The sequence below is a fragment of the Lepidochelys kempii genome, chromosome 5 (assembly GCF_965140285.1).
Source record: "Lepidochelys kempii isolate rLepKem1 chromosome 5, rLepKem1.hap1, whole genome shotgun sequence".
NCBI lineage: Eukaryota > Metazoa > Chordata > Testudines > Cheloniidae > Lepidochelys > Lepidochelys kempii.
In genome coordinates, this window is record NC_136384.1 from 51,341,307 (window position 1) to 51,357,702 (window position 16,396).

General features: G+C 43.3%; 1 protein-coding gene across 4 annotated transcripts in view; it reads left to right on the top strand.

The window, feature by feature from the left end:
* The window catches only part of FAM151B (family with sequence similarity 151 member B), a 72,586-nt gene that overhangs the window by 1,747 nt on the left and 54,443 nt on the right, over window positions 1-16,396 (top strand). For 2 of the 4 annotated variants that reach the window (XM_073344366.1, XM_073344364.1), the window contains exons 2-3: window positions 2,998-3,123; window positions 12,980-13,145. In XM_073344366.1, coding sequence (XP_073200467.1) covers window positions 3,105-3,123; window positions 12,980-13,145 — 185 coding nt within the window. In that variant the 5' untranslated portion in view covers window positions 2,998-3,104. Of the gene's footprint in view, window positions 1-2,644; window positions 3,124-12,979; window positions 13,146-16,396 lie in introns of those variants that run through there. The other 2 variants (XM_073344362.1, XM_073344365.2) reach the window with 1 other exon arrangement.

Consider the following 16,396-nt stretch of genomic DNA (forward strand, 5'->3'; position numbering starts at 1 on the left):
AGATACAAAATTTGGGTCCGCATCTGATCCACAAAAATGGTCTGTGGATATAAAATGGATATCCATGATTTGCAGGGCTCTCTATATATGAAACAAATACAAAAATGAGCATTCTTTGTTGCAGTTTTGGTAGTAGATATACATCAGGAAGATGGTGGGCTGGTATATCCAGGGGCAAAATGAAATTAGTTTTGGTGCCTTATTTGAGAAATGCAACTAAACTCTACATCAGGTGGTTTGTTGTTTTTAAAAACTCTCACTCTTGAAAGATAATATGCCCTCAGACTGAGAGACTGCAGCCTTAAGCTGAAAAGAGTTTTCTGTGTTTATCAGATTTTTGTTTCCTGCTGGGAATTTGTATGGGAAGTAGAGCCCTGCAGTGGGACCCTCTGGCATAACAGTGGTAGTGGAATTAAAAATAGTCCCACGCAGAGGTCTAATGGGAAGTACATTGTAACAATGGGACAACAATCTGAATTTATTACCTGATGCTTCCAGAGGAATAGATTAACACAGTTCAGATGAATGAAAGGAAGATGCCGTAGTGGTGAGGGTCATAAGGGAACAGAAGCACCTATAAAACCAGGGAGATTTTATAGTTACACTTAAAATCTCTGTAGTGCTGCACCTATTATACCATCATTTTCTTGCCAACGGAAGGTAGAAGAAGAGACTACAACAGATGAGAGAGGATTATAGAATTATGGATAAATGAGAATTTTGGTTTCAATAGCAATCTTTTCCTCTCAGTCTCTTTTTTCCCCCCTCTCTCTATATTTTAGCCCCTCTTTCACTTCCTCCCTGTAACAAACTGGCAGTGTTTACTGAAACACTTTGTCACAGTTCAGGGCAACTTGTGTTTCCCCTTAGTGGTTCAGCAAGGGCACTATTCTCAGGCTTCTAGCTCCCTAGCTGTTGCCTTTCTTGGGCGGAAACTGCATCTCTCTCCCTCCTGACCAGGATATTGCACAGTTCCCTGGCTATAGTGTGATTTTTCCAGCAAAAGACAGACTGCATAAGTAGGTCTGCCTCACTTCTCAGAGATGGTACCGTAGTATGATTGCCACAGTCATAAGTAAGGCTCAGTGTTTGTCAGGGAAGTCACGGATTCTGTGACTTTCTGTGACTTCTGCAGCGGCCCGTGTGCCTGGCCTGGGAGCCACCTGAGCAGCTGAGCTGGAGCAATCTTGGGCCCCCCCACCTCCCAGCAGCAGGAGTTTGGGGCTCAGGATTGGGGTGTGGGGAGGTGCTCACTGGGAGGAGGGGAGGGGCTCCCTAGAAGGGCAACAGAAACTCCCCTCCCTCAGCTCCTAGCTCCATGTGCTGCCTCCGCCTGCAGGCACTGCCCCCGCGGCTCCCATTGGCTGCAGTTTCCAGCCAATGGGAACTGCAGAACTGGGGCTTGGGGCGGAGCGGAAGCAGCACATGGAGCTAAGAGCTGGAGGTCGCCGCTTCCCAGTAGCTGGGTAAGGAGCATGCCCCAGCCTTCCCGAGCACCTGTAATGCCGCCTTTGGCCGCGACCCGCCCTGAGTACCCGTGGCACACCAAGAGCCCCTCCCCCCAAGTTTTAGTCAGGGGTATGTAGTAAAAGTCATGGACAGGTAACAGGCCATGAATTTTTGTTTACTGCCAATGACCTGTCCATGACTTTTACTAAAAATACCTGTGACTAAAACATAGCCTTAGTCATAAATTACCCACAGCTGTTTCTAAGCAAGCAGTTTTAGTCTTAAGATAGCAAGCATTACAGAGAAAACGTATAAAAAAAATAAAATAATCTATACAGATGCTAATAAGTTTGCCAGAGATCACCCTCTCACTTCAACAAGGGCTCTGGTTGGCAATTAGTCCTTCAGACCCCACACAGTGATGATGGGAACTGTGGTCATAAGTTCATCACAGCTTCGGCTCAGAACAAGCACTTAGTTTTATGGGGCCTCAGTAGGTCAAAATCCTTTCAGTCTTTCCCTAAGGATTGGGGCCTATCTTGGACCAGAAATCCTGTCTGTCACTTAGATCAGAAAGGTGCAACGGAGCCCGTTTAAAACCAGGCTATTTATCCAAAAATCTTTTCTTTGTCTGTTGTTCCCTGGAGAATTCAGTTTGAACTAGTATATGTGGACCTTACCAAGGGGGGAGGAGAGTGTTTCTCTGGAGCTGTTACAACGTGAATGAATTTGCCTGATCATCCCCTACTGTTATCCTATTTACTGTTCCATGGAAATACATACAATAGCTCAGTAACACACAGACAATAGCATTTTTAATACAATGGACTCCCAAGATATTAAACTCAGTTAAATAAGGTTTGTCCCAAGATGTTACTGGATACTATCTGTCATACACCCACTCTTTTTGTTAGTAGCTGCTAATCCTGCTGATTTACTGAGCCGAGGTAGCAAGTTACATGCTACCTTACTGTTTACAAGAGCCATGCAAATTACACCATGAAAAGAAAAGGAGTACTTGTGGCACCTTAAAGGCTAACAAATTTATTTGAGCATAAGCTTTCGTGAGCTACAGCTCACTTCATCGTTTATTTGAGCATAAGCTTTTGTGAGCTACAGCTCACTTCATCAGATGAAGTGAGCTGTAGCTCATGAAAGCTTATGCCTCAAATAAATTTGTTAGTCTCCACGGTGCCACAAGTACTCCTTTTTGCGAGTACAGACTAACACGGCTGCTACTCTGAACCATGAAAAGAGAAGATCAAATGTGAGGACTGAATAGTCTTTTGGGAGGAACCTTTGGAACGACCAAGACCAGGAGAAGGTTTTTGTCTTATTTTCTCTGCTAGTAAACTAAATCCCCAGAAAAAAGTTGAATTTGGACTTCATGTAGTCTGCGGATTGTGTTTTTTAAAGCAGGATTGGAAAGGCATCTGCTTAGTCTCTTCTTTTCTGATGTCTTTCTTCCTTTTTCAGTTGCAATGGTAAGAAAGTATTTAAAACTTTTCTTCATGTATGCAGTACTTACTTTAAATATTATTGACATAGGAGCTTGGAGTGAAAATGTATTGGATTATTTTCTGAACACTGACCAGATTAAAACCAGAGATGGAGCAGAAATCATCTGGTATCATGCAGCAAACAACAGATCACAAATGAAAAAGGCAATACAAAGTAAGTATTGTATGTGTATTTTGGAAAATGGATCTGTCAATATTGTTTTCACATAAAATATTTTTATGATGCTATAATCTTAGTTTGGTGACATAACATAGATTAGTGTGTTGCGGAGTCCAAAGTTAAGATGTAATTAAATTCCATTTGGATTTGTGGAAAGGATATACCCAGTTTGGTTCTTTTGGGTAAACAATCTTTATTTGTCTCCTAAATGCGTACTTTGATATTTTTACACCCCAAGAAGCACGTCTGCCAAATGCAAGTGATTTGACTGTTATCAAGACTGTTACCCCACATACTGAATTGCTGTCTGCATTTGTAAGGATGTTGAGACTTGGCTATTAAATGTAGAATGTGTCTCTGTTGTGACCATAAAAGTTAGTTTAATTGTGCTGTCACCCATATTGACAAAGCACAAGTATGGATATGGTAATTAATAGTTTTGTTCATTCTGTCACCCAAGCTGTCTTCCTAAGTGGTGTATTCATTGCTGTTGAAGGCACAAAGGTAACAATCTTGTTGGTGAACGCTGCATCCAAAAATAACTTGTATCTTTGTCATGAGCTGAAGTAGCATAGTACATTTCAAGATGTCATTGATTATGACTATCCACCTGATATTTTTCTGCTTGATTTTTAATAATTGCTAACCAGTTATTTTGTCACACTAAATCAACAACTACTCTGTGTTGTCTTCTCTTAAGCGACCACCCTGTTTTTGTCCTTATCCAGTTTAAGATGTCATTTATTAATAGACCTTGAGTGGAATTTTCAAAGTGCAAACTGGTCAGTCCTCAATGCTCTCATATAAGCCACTGTCCAGAATTCCACTTATGGATGTGAACAGTGCATTCAGATGAAATCAAATGAAATAAGTCCAATGTTCCTTTTGTGGCATATATCCAAGAAAATCTGACCGAAGTGTAGTTATGTGAATAGTTCCATAATCTTAATATTGAATCTACTCCTGAGTTCACTTGATATCTGCCAACAGTGATTGAAGAATTTTGATTTTGCACTCTTTAATTGAACTTGTGTGAGCTATTCTGTGATACACAGATGCAGATAACTACCCAAAAATGTCACCAAAATCTGTCATTCCCATCAAGACAGAGAATACAAAAACATCTGCCAATAGGCTTCATTCATTTTTCTGGAGTGATAGTGGTGATCTTCTGCTTCTGTCTTAGTTGATAGTAATGACTGTGATCTAGTCATCAGTTACATTTGGAAACATGGAGGTTTTGCAAACAGTCTAGGGTTCCAAGGATTTGTGGACTTACATTAACAGATCATCTTCTTCTATTAATTGCTTTTTAAAATAAAGATTTTAAAATATTTTAATGTGAATATATTGGATAATCATTCTTAGAAGCTCTGAACTGTAATTTTTTTTCTTCATGAAGATTTAATTACCTCAAATTATTAGATTTTGTTTCCAGTGGAATTAATTAGATTTGTGAAGGAATTAGTAAAATAGGTAACTCAGCTACTCTGCTGCTTACTGAAAGTAAAGTTATGTCTCATATTATGTTTCAAGTTTTAAAATCTAAGTAACTTAAAATATGTGCATATATGTATTCTAGGTGGGGCTGGTAGGACTACCTATTAAGATTGCCCGACACTTTCCTTTATAAGAGCCTGTTTTCCTTTTCTTATAACTTTGCCATTTTTAACATTTGGGCTGAAGTTGTCCATGCTAGCTATCTGTCTCAGGCTGAATTGTTTTGGAAAGTTTCAGCCAGGATTGTTGAGTCAGTTATGAGAATGGGCTAAGGAAAGATAAGTTATTTTGGCCATATTAAAAAAATCTGGAGACCTTTTCTTTGAGAAACTCTGGTACACCCATATTTTGGAGAAGAAGCTTGACATTTGGTAGGGGAATGGCCTTATGAGGGATATGCCTTTTCTGTTCCTGGGTGAAAAGCCATGCAAATTTGGTTAAGTTATAAACCTTTGAAAAACCACAGTTCACACAGATTTAGTAGAGACTTCTTAAAGTTTAGCAGCTAAAATCTCCTAAAATTCTATCCTCACTGAGTATGTTCCATCCCCTCTAGGTCCTAGTGCTAACCAGACTGCACATGCGCCATACCCACAGAATGACTAAGCATGCTCCATCCTTTCATAGCTCCTGTTCGTGACTGAACTGAGCATGCACTGTCTTCACACAGCAACTGAGAATGATCCATCCCCTCGCAACTTTTAGTGTTGACCAGACTGTGTGTACAACAGCCCTACAGGGTGACATTGTATGTTCCCCTGGCTACGGAACTCAGAAGGAATTTTCCTGTAATTGCTTCTCCAGCCTGGTGTGGGACTGGGCCCCAGAACTGAGAGCAGGGAGACTGTCTTGCCTGTGCTCTCAATGACCCCCATTCTTCTGTTGCCAAGGCAGTGTGAAGGAGGAAGCTGCCTGACTTGTGTACAGAGGGGACAGGAGCAAGACTTAGGGTGAGGGAAAGGAGTAGGTTGGGATAAGGAGCTTGGTGGGACAATTACTGGGGGGGGCAGGTTGCGGGGGAGACTACGCCTGGGAGCCAGGTGGGGAGAGAGAAACTGGGACTGGATGTTGTTGGGGAGGAGACAGGGACTGGTTGGGCAAGGAGGCTAGGACTGGGAACTGGTGGAGCATGGGAGCTGTGACTGGTTGGGAAAGAGGAATGGGAGCCATGGAGGAGGAGAGGCTGGAGCTATTGCGGGAAGGGAGCTAGGGACAATGACACTGAGATTAGATAGGGTATGTGGGGGTATTGGGACTGGCTGGACAAGGCAGGGTGGATGAGGAGATTGGACTGAGATTGGATGGGGAGAGGGGTTGAAACTATGGAGATGACTGGAAGCCAGGGGTTGGAGAGAGACAGATCAGATCAGCTGGGAAGACGAAATGGGGACAGGCTGCACAAGGAGACAAGGGACAAGAAGTCAGAGCTGGTGGGGAATTAGGCTGGCTGGGCAAGGAGATTGGGACTGGACATGGGTGGGGACTTGGGCTGAGATGGGGAGTCTGTCAGGGGAGACTGGAACTGTTTGGGCAAGGAGAACAGGATTACAATGGGGAAACTGGAGCGAGGAGCCAGAGATGGGGAAGAGACAATACTGCAAAAAGGACATGTTGGAGGAGACCAAGCACAAAAGGTCAAACTTGCAGTGACCACTAGAGAACACTCCTTTCCAGAGTCTGGAGTGGAACCTGAGATTCCTGAGTCTCACCATTTATCTGCTGGCAGCACATATTGTGAAACCCAGTGACCAGGTGTATGTCTCATCTCCATCTAGTGCTGTCACAGAGGATGACAACCAACTATTGCTATCATTTACTCCATTAGCTCAAGTGGCCATGGCCTGTCCAGTGGATTTACACTAGAGGTGCCGATTCCATGGGTGCTCTGGGGTTGGAGCATCCGTGGGGAAAAACTGGTGGGTGCTGAGCACGCACTGGCAGCCCCCATAGCAGAACCTCCCCCTCCCCCCAGCACCTCCTGCCCGCTGGTGGGCCCCGCCAATTAGCATCTCCCCCTTCCTCCCAGCACCTACCGCAGATCAGCTGTTTCGCGCTGTTTGGAGGCTCTGGGGAGGAGGAGCGAGGGTGCAATGTGATCGGGGGAGGAGGCGGGGAGGGGTTGGGAAGACACAAGAAGGGGTGGGGCCTTGGGGGAAGGGGTGGAGTGGGGATGGTGCCTGCCTGGAGCTGGGGGGGGAGCACCCCCCAGCAGATTAGAAACTCGGCACCTATGATCTAAACATTCTAAAACTTCTCATCTGCCATATAAGTGTAAATGTGATGTCACATGATGCAATTTCTGTTGGTTTTTTTCAGTTTGCTTTTTTAAAAACCTAAGAAATAAAATACAAAAATTTACATGAAAAGAACAGTGCAGTTGCTAAGCCAAGGATTCAAAGTTAGGAAATGCCTGTGCAGCCTTAATTTGGCACCCTTTTGCATATTCATTATGATACAGACTTTAATTATGTGATCATACTATTTTTTGAACAGGACCCCTACTTCATTCTGTGCTCATGACGGACCTGCTCTGGGTTGTGTTGTGAAGGAGACTGTTGTCTGTAGGACCCCTGCCTCATTTGTTGCAGAAGTTGGAAGGTGTTTGTGAATGAGATTGCAGCAAGAGAAAGGAGGATCTCATGATTAAGGCAGATGAATGCTGCTCTGAAGAACTGTATTTGTATGTGTAGAGGCTGTATTTGTATGTGTAGAGGCTTGTAGGGGCTTTGTGCTGGGAGAGAAGCTGAGCCCTGATTAGGGGGCGGGGCTTCACTGACTAGGGGTCCTATAAAGGTAGCAGCCAGTCAGGCAGCAGCACAGACAGCTGCAGCAGCACAGGAGCTAGCAAACAGAGCTGTAAACAGGGGAGTTTGAGTGGGAGTTTGAAAGCGGAGTTTGTCTTGTGGTGCTTGTGTGGGGTTTGGTTTTGCTGTGGGTGGTGGTGTTTTGGTGTGGTTTGTGTTTCCCAGATTAACAGGATTTAGGTGGGAAGGCTATGACAGATTCAGAGGTGGGAGTGACCCATGTAGCAGATGACACAATGAAGATGACTGGATGTGGAAGCTGTGGTATGTACATGATCCTGGAGGGGGCACCTGGTAAGAGTTTTGTCTGCATGAAATGCCGTCTGATAGAGCTGATGGAGGAAAAGATCAGAGGTTTGGAGATGCAGGTGGAAAGTCTGGTAGAGTTTAGGAAGGGGTTTGAGCAGATTATGGAGCAAAGACATGAGGTATCTGAAGGGAAAAGCTCAGACTTGCAGATGGAAGCAGGACTAGGGAATTCTGAGGGGAGACTGGGTGAGGAAAGTGGTCAGTGGAAGCATGTGACTAAAAGAACTAGGCAGAGGAAAAGACGGGCTAGTGAAGGAGAAATAGAGCTTCAGAATAGGTTTGCAGAGTTGGAAAATGAAGAAGGGGCTCAGCAGGTAGTCACTGAAGGTGACAGGGCAAGGAAGAAGAGAAGAGCGGTTAGTCCTATAGGAAAAGGGGAAGAGTTAATGGAGATTACACCAAATATGAGCCCCAGGAGGATACAGGATGGGTTAAAAAGGATTACAAGGGAGAATGGGAATGGAAAAAACTTGCAGCCAGAGGGAACAGGGGATAGACTGGAGAATAGCACCGTCACTAGGAAAAGGCAGGTCTATGTGATTGGGGACTCTTTATTGAGAAGAATAGATAGGCCTGTAACCAGAGCTGATCCAGAAAATAGGAGGGTGTGCTGTCTTCCAGGTGCTAAGATACGGGATGTAGACCTGAGGTTAAAAAGGATTCTAAAGGGAGCGGGAAAGAATCCCCTAATTATCCTTCATGTGGGAACAAATGATACGGCTAGATTCTCACTGGAAAGTATTAAGGGAGACTATGTTAGGCTGGGGAGGACGCTTAAGGAAATTGAGGCTCAGGTGATCTTTAGTGGGATTCTGCCTGTTCCTAGAGAAGGGCAACAAAGGTGTGACAAGATTATGACTATCAATAGATGGCTTAGGCAGTGGTGCTATAAGGAGGGCTTTGGGATGTATGGCCATTGGGAGGCATTCATGGATAGAGGACAGTTCTCTCGGGATGGACTTCATCTGAGTAGGGAAGGAAATAGACTTCTAGGATGGAGGCTGGCACAACTGATTAAGAGAGCTTTAAACTAGGAATTTGGGGGAGATGGTTGGGAGATGTCCAGGTAATCTCCACGCCAGAATTTAGCATAGAGTGGAAAGAAAATGAAGTAAGAGTGGATACAGCTGTAGGTAGGAGGAAGGGCAGTGTAGATACAAGTCTAATAGGTTATACTGGTAGTAAAATAACCGTGCCTAATAGGGTACAGAATGTGAGTGAGGCCAAACAGCAAAAATTAAGATGTTTGTACACTAATGCAAGGAGCCTAGGTAACAAAATGGAGGAACTAGAGTTACTGGTGCAGGAAGTGAAACCAGATATTATAGGTATAACAGAGACCTGGTGGAATAGTAGTCATGACTGGGCTACAGGTATTGAAGGGTATGTGCTGTTTAGGAAAGACCGAAATAAAGGTAAAGGTGGTGGAGTAGCATTGTATATCAATGATGAGATAGAATGTAAAGAAATAAGAAGCGATGAAATGGATATGACTGAGTCTGTCTGGGCAATAATTAAATTGGGGAAGAAAACTATTAGAGCCTCCCCTGGGATAGTGCTTGGGGTGTGCTATAGACCGCCGGGATCTAATTTGGATATGGATAGAGCCCTTTTTAATGTTTTTAATAAAGTAAATACTAATGGAAACTGTGTGATCATGGGAGACTTTAACTTCCCAGATATAGACTGGAGGATGAGTGCTAGTAATAATAATAGGGCTCAGATTTTCCTAGATGCGATAGCTGATGGATTCCTTCAACAAGTAGTTGCTGAACCGACTAGAGGGGATGCCATTTTAGATTTGGTCTTGGCGAGTAATGAGGATCTCATAGAGGAAATGGTTGTAGGGGATAATCTTGGCTCAAGTGATCATGAGCTAATTCAGTTCAAACTGAATGGAAGGATTAACAAAAATAAATCTGCAACTAGGGTTTTTGATTTCAAAAGGGCTGACTTTCAAAAATTAAGGAAATTAGTTAGGGAAGTGGATTGGACTGAAGAATTTATGGGTTTAAAGGTAGAGGAGGCCTGGGATTATTTTAAATTAAAGCTGCAGAAGCTATCGGAAGCCTGCATCCCAAGAAAGGGGAAAAAATTCATAGGCAGGAGTTGTAGACCAAGCTGGATGAGCAAGCATCTTAGAGAGGTAATTAAGAAAAAGCAGAAAGCATATAGGGAGTGGAAGAAGGGAGGGATCAGTAAGGAAAGCTACCTTATTGAGGTCAGAATATGTAGGGATAAAGTGAGACAGGCTAAAAGTCAAGTAGAGTTGGACCTTGCAAAGGGAATTAAAACCAATAGTAAAAGGTTCTATAGTCATATAAATAGGAAGAAAACAAAGAAAGAAGAAGTGGGACCGCTAAAAACTGAGGATGGAGTGGAGGTCAAGGATAATCTAGGCATGGCCCAATATCTAAACAAATACTTTGCCTCAGTCTTTAATAAGACTAAAGAGGATCTTAGGGATAATGGTAGCATGATAAATGGGAATGAGGATATGGAGGTAGACATCACCATATCTGAGGTAGAAGCGAAACTCAAACAGCTTAATGGGGCTAAATCGGGGGGCCCAGATAATCTTCATCCAAGAATATTAAAAGAATTGGCACAAGAAATTGCAAGCCCATTAGCAAGAATTTTTAATGAATCTGTAAATTCAGGGGTTGTACCATATGATTGGAGAATTGCTAACATAGTTCCTATTTTTAAGAAAGGGAAAAAAAGTGATCCAAGTAATTATAGGCCTGTTAGTTTGACATCTGTAGTATGCAAGGTCTTGGAAAAAATTTTGAAGGAGAAGGTAGTTAAGGACATTGAAGTCAATGGTAAATGGGACAAAATACAACATGGTTTTACAAAAGGTAGATCGTGCCAAACCAACCTGATTTCCTTCTTTGAGAGAGTAACAGATCTTTTAGATAAAGGAAACGCAGTGGATCTAATTTATTTAGATTTTAGTAAGGCGTTTGATACTGTGCCACATGGGGAATTATTAGTTAAATTGGATAAGATGGGCATCAATAGGAAAATTGAAAGGTGGATAGGGAATTGGTTAAAGGGGAGACTACAACGGGTCCTACTGAAAGGTGAACTGTCAAGTTGGAGGGAGGTTACCAGTGGAGTTCCTCAAGGATCAGTTTTGGGACCAATCTTATTTAATCTTTTTATTACTGACCTGGGCACAAAAAGTGGGAGTGTGCTAATAAAGTTTGCAGATGATACAAAGCTGGGAGGTATTGCTAATTTAGAGAAGGACAGGGATACCCTACAGGAGGATCTGGATGACCTTGTAAACTGGAGTAATAGGAATAGGATGAAATTTAATAGTGAGAAGTGTAAGGTCATGCATTTAGGGATTAATAACAAGAATTTTAGTTATAAGCTAGGGACGCATCAACTAGAAGTAACGGAGGAGGAAAAGGACCTTGGAGTATTGGTTGATCATAGGTTGACTATGAGCTGCCAATGTGATATGGCTGTGAAAAAAGCTAATGTCGTCTTGGGATGCATCAGGAGAGGTATTTCCAGTAGGGATAAGGAGGTTTTAGTACCGTTATATAAGGCACTGGTGAGACCTCACCTGGAATACTGTGTGCAGTTCTGGTCTCCCATGTTTAAGAAGGATGAATTCAAACTGGAACAGGTACAGAGAAGGGCTACTAGGATGATCCGAGGAATGGAAAACTTGTCTTATGAAAGGAGACTCAGGGAGCTTGGCTTGTTTAGCCTAACTAAAAGAAGGTTGAGGGGAGATATGATTGCTCTCTATAAATATATCAGAGGGATAAATACCAGAGAGGGAGAGGAATTATTTAAACTCAATACCAATGTGGACACAAGAACAAATGGATATAAACTGGCCACTAGGAAATTTAGATTAGAAATTAGACGAAGGTTTCTAACCATCAGAGGAGTGAAGTTTTGGAATAGCCTTCCGAGGGAAGTAGTGGGGGCAAAAGATCTATCTTGCTTTAAGATTAAACTCGATAAGTTTATGGAGGAGATGGTATGATGGGATAACATGGTTTTGGTAATTAAATATTCGTGGTAAATAGGCCCAATGGCCTGTGATGGGTTTTTAGATGGGGTAAGATCCAAGTTACCCGGGAAAGAATTTTCTGTACTATCTGGCTGATGAATCTTGCCCATATGCTCAGGGTTTAGCTGATCGCCATATTTGGGGTCGGGAAGGAATTTTCCTCCAGGGCAGATTGGAAGGCCCTGGAGGTTTTTCGCCTTCCTCTGTAGCATGGGGCACGGGTCACTTGCTGGAGGCTTCTCTGCTCCTTGAGGTCTTCAAACTACAATTTGAGGACTTCAATAGCACAGATATAGGTGTGAGGTCTTTTTTAGGAGTGGTGGGTGAAATTCTGTGGCCTGCATTGTGCAGGAGGTCGGACTAGATGATCATAATGGTCCCTTCTGACCTAAATATCTATGAATCTATGAATTCTACCTCTGCCACAGAATTCCTTTGTGATATTATAGTCAAGTTGCTTAAATTCCACTATTCACAGGTTCCTCATTTCTGGATGCCTGAACTTGAGACCCTGGGATTTGATTTATAGAAGTGCCGCACACTCAGAGCTGCAACTGACTTTGAACATATAAATGCTCTGCTTTGAACATATAAAATGCTAGGTACTATGAAAAATCAGGTCCTAGGCATCTCAAATTGGGCACCCAGAATTAGTGGACACTTCTGACCTTAATCTCTCTTTTCCTCAGCTCTACATCTGTAAAATGGGGGATAATACCACCCCTATCATCTGACAGGAGTGTTGTCAAGGTAAATCAGTTAATGTTTGTGAAGTACTTGGATACTGTAACGATGAGTCCTGTAGAAAAGCCCATGGGGAAATTAGTAATTCTGTATTCAGAGCACGGTGAATAGTGTGCAGTAAATAAAGCCTAGGGTCACACATGTAACAATGGGGATAAAACGAAATATTGAATAGCTGTTCATCAAGTGAGTACCATCAATCCTATGCAGTGAATGAGGCTGGGGTCTTGTGGAATAAATAGTATGTGATCATATAAGTAAACGCTGTCATAATGCATATGCAGAAGGTTGAATTAAAGTTGCACAGGCATTTCCTAAATTTGGAGTGCTTGACTTTGCAATCTTATAATGTTATTTTAATGTAGTTTTTGTGTGTAATATATAATATACATGCACAAAATCTGAAAAGTTGGGGATCTGGATATGTCACAATATTAATGTTTTAAATGAACAGGTGCTGCTCATATGGTAGAAGCAGATATTCTTCTTTGTGGTGAGGAAGAAGGAAATGGTGAACCAATCATGGCTCATCCTCCTGAAACAAACAGTGACAACACATTGCAGACATGGCTAAATGAGATTGTGAACACTAAAAAAGGCATCAAGCTGGATTTTAAGAGGTATATAAAAGATTCACAAGGATTCTGCATTATTATTATTTATTAATAGTTACCATCGACTGGTTGTGTGTTGGTGCTGTCCATTGTAGGGCAAACTTCTGTTTACAGAACTTTTATTAACAATACATTTTACTATAATGTATGCATTACTGAATAGTGAAATACAATCAAACATAATAAGTGGTAATGAAATACAGTACCATCAGAAATGATTAATCACAAATGGTACCAAAACTTGTTTTTTATTTGTGTGTGTGTGTGTGGTTTCTTTTTATGAATATCTGTGCACTAGAGAAGTATTTTTCAAACACAACTTATTTTTATTAATGGATGCAGTGAAGCTGTTTGTCCCAAGGCTTTACAGTATTTAGACTACCAATAATATTGCATATGTAATAAACAGTTATTGTATTTTAAAATATTGTATAGTAATTATTGCATATGGCGGAGCTGGTAGCATCACCAGTAGGTAAGGTTGCCTAGCACTTTCCATTATAATATCTTGTTTTCAGTTGCTTTTAACTTTGCCAAACTGTAACTGTTCAGACCGAAAATTTTCATGCCAGGTATCTAGCTTAATCTACTGATTTTTTTTGTTTGTTTGTTTTGAGAACAAATTAGCTGTTTTGGAGAATGAGATTAGGGAAGAAGAAGTTGTTAAATAATTCTTACCACCTATTCCTCAAGAAGTCCTCATGCCTTTATGCTTTGGAGCATGGATTTGCAATTTAACAGTGGGTTGCTTTTATGTGAAGGATGTGCCTTTTGCTGTTCCTGTGAAAATTCACTCAAATTTGGTTAAATTGTAATCTTCTGGAAACTGCAGTTTGCACATGCTTCGTGAAGATTTGTTAGAGAGTGTTATTGTTATTCTTCAAAGATTCAAAGATGTAGTGAGAATGCTTCAACGCATTCTTCAATGCAGGCCCAGGATTTTCCCTGCAATTTATCCTTCTGGCTATTAGGGGCCACTGTGGCATCAGGCACTGGAGCTGAGATCAGGGCGACTTTCTCTCTAGGGCTCTCAAAGCGGCCCTAACTCACTGGCATTCAGGCAGCATAGAGGCAAAGGAGCAACTAGCCTGGTACAAATACAGATTGGTAAAGCCCCATGTATTTCACAAATGCAAAGTAACACGCAGAAGGGAAAAGAACCTTTATAAACAACATAAAATGAAAAACTGACCAAGCAGCAGCAGCTCCTGTTCTGCGGAGCTGGGGCCAGTTCTCTGCTTTGGGCATTGCAACCCAGTCCACAGGGTCACAGCGCTGTTCATTCAAATTTGGCCTGGTCACCCTTCCAAAGGGCCACCCACTCAGCAATAGGACATGACTCCCCACCTCAGGACCTCCCACCCCTCTGGAGGAGAGGGGCTAGATGGGGTATTGGGGTTCAGTGGGGGAGGGGAAATATATAAGGGGGGTTGGGGAGGGGCCATTGAGACTGATCGAGGGAGCTGGGGCGCTGGGTCTCAGTATGGGAGGGGGAATATTTGAGGAGGGTAGGGAAGGGTTTTCTGGGGCTAATGGGGATTTTTTGGGGGGTGAGATTTAATATGAGAGGGGTGTATATAAGGATGGATGGAGGTACTTGTGGAGGCTCCCTGGGGATAGGAGCAGAAGGGTGCAGGAGTCATGGGGATGTATAGGAGCTTAGAGGGTACGTCACAAAAGTAGGGGTGGTGGGGTGGATAGACAGAGAGTGTGGGGTGGAATTGGATCTGGAGAGATTGGCTACGAACAGAGACGCATAGAGGCTGGGGTAAAGGGTAGAAGCATAAATAACCACTAGAAACAATCCATTTCAGAATTTGGAATCTACCTCAGGATTTCCCAGTTTCTACATTTTTCTGCTGACAGCAAATAGCTGTGAAACCCACTGACAAAGCGTTTGTCTTATTCCTCTGTAGTGAATGGTCCACATAGCAACGGTGGGCTTTTATCCTCTCCAGTTACTCTGTTAGTTCAAGAGTAGAGGTATTGTATATTCCTCATTTTCTCGGTGCCCATATTCAGAGATATGGTACTGGATTTTCAGAAGTACTGAGGGTAGAAAACTGAAAAATGTTTGTATTATAAATTGTTATAAATTATTATAAATTGTTATAAATTGTTATCTGTTCTTTGAGTGCTTGTTCATGTCAATTCCAATCAGGTGTGCACATGCCGCGTGCATGACAGATGGAAGATTTTCCCCAGCAGTATCTATAGGGTCAGCCTGGGTGCTCTCTGGGCACTCAATATAGGGCCCTGCTGACCCGCCACCCCTTCAGTTCCTTCTTACCGCTTGTTACGGCCAGCTGGAACTCCCAGTTGCTCTTGCCTTGGCAAGCGCGTGTTCTTCACAGTGTCCTTTTTAGTGTATATAGTACTAGTATAGTTCTTATTTGTATAGTTAGTGTAAATAGATTCATATGTTTCCTTTGGGGGGCTTCCCTCCCCCCGCAACATTCCACTGGCACCGGGCTATGCCTGGGTCCCCGGACTTTAAGGCATGTACCGACTGTGGCAGGTCTATGCCCAGAAGTGACCCGCACACTTAGTGCTTGAAGTATCTCAGTGAGGGCCACCTTAGCGAACGTTGTAAGATCTGCAGAGAGTTCCGCCCTAGGACCCTAAAGGACAGAGATCAGCACCTCTGTATTTTACTTATGGAGGCAGCGCTTCAGCCTCAGTCAGAACCTGGCATGGGGGAGCCAGCTCCAAGCATCTTGATGCGTGAGCCAGTGCCAAGAAGGGGCTTCTCTAGAGATCCTCGGCACCACCACGGCTCTGTGCACAGGACCCAGACCTCTGTGAGGCACTGGTCTCAATCCCTGGTACCTCACAAAAAGAAGAGGTTGGACAGAGGACATTCCCTGACCAGGTCTAAGGACCAGGCAGTCGGTAAGCCTCCATCCAGTGCCCAACCACTACGGCTCATGTCGATTCCTGCCCCAGCGGGGGGTCCAGTCGAGCCTGGACCCTCATCGCTTGCCAGCCCACCACCAAGAGGACCTGCAGCTCCCCTCCATGCCTGAGGCATTCGAGGCTTCATTGGACCTTCTGGCACTTATGGCACCAGCCTCCCCTCCAAGGAGAGGTCGCTGGCACTGGTTTGGGCACCAGTGCAATCCATCGGCAAGCCGGCAATGATGGTGATGCGTGCATCATCCCCAGTGCATCACTCCCTGACACTGGCCACCCTCGTGGAGGAGCTGCTCCGGTCCCCCAGTTTGCAGCACCCATCCGAGTCGGAGGCCTCTGAGTCG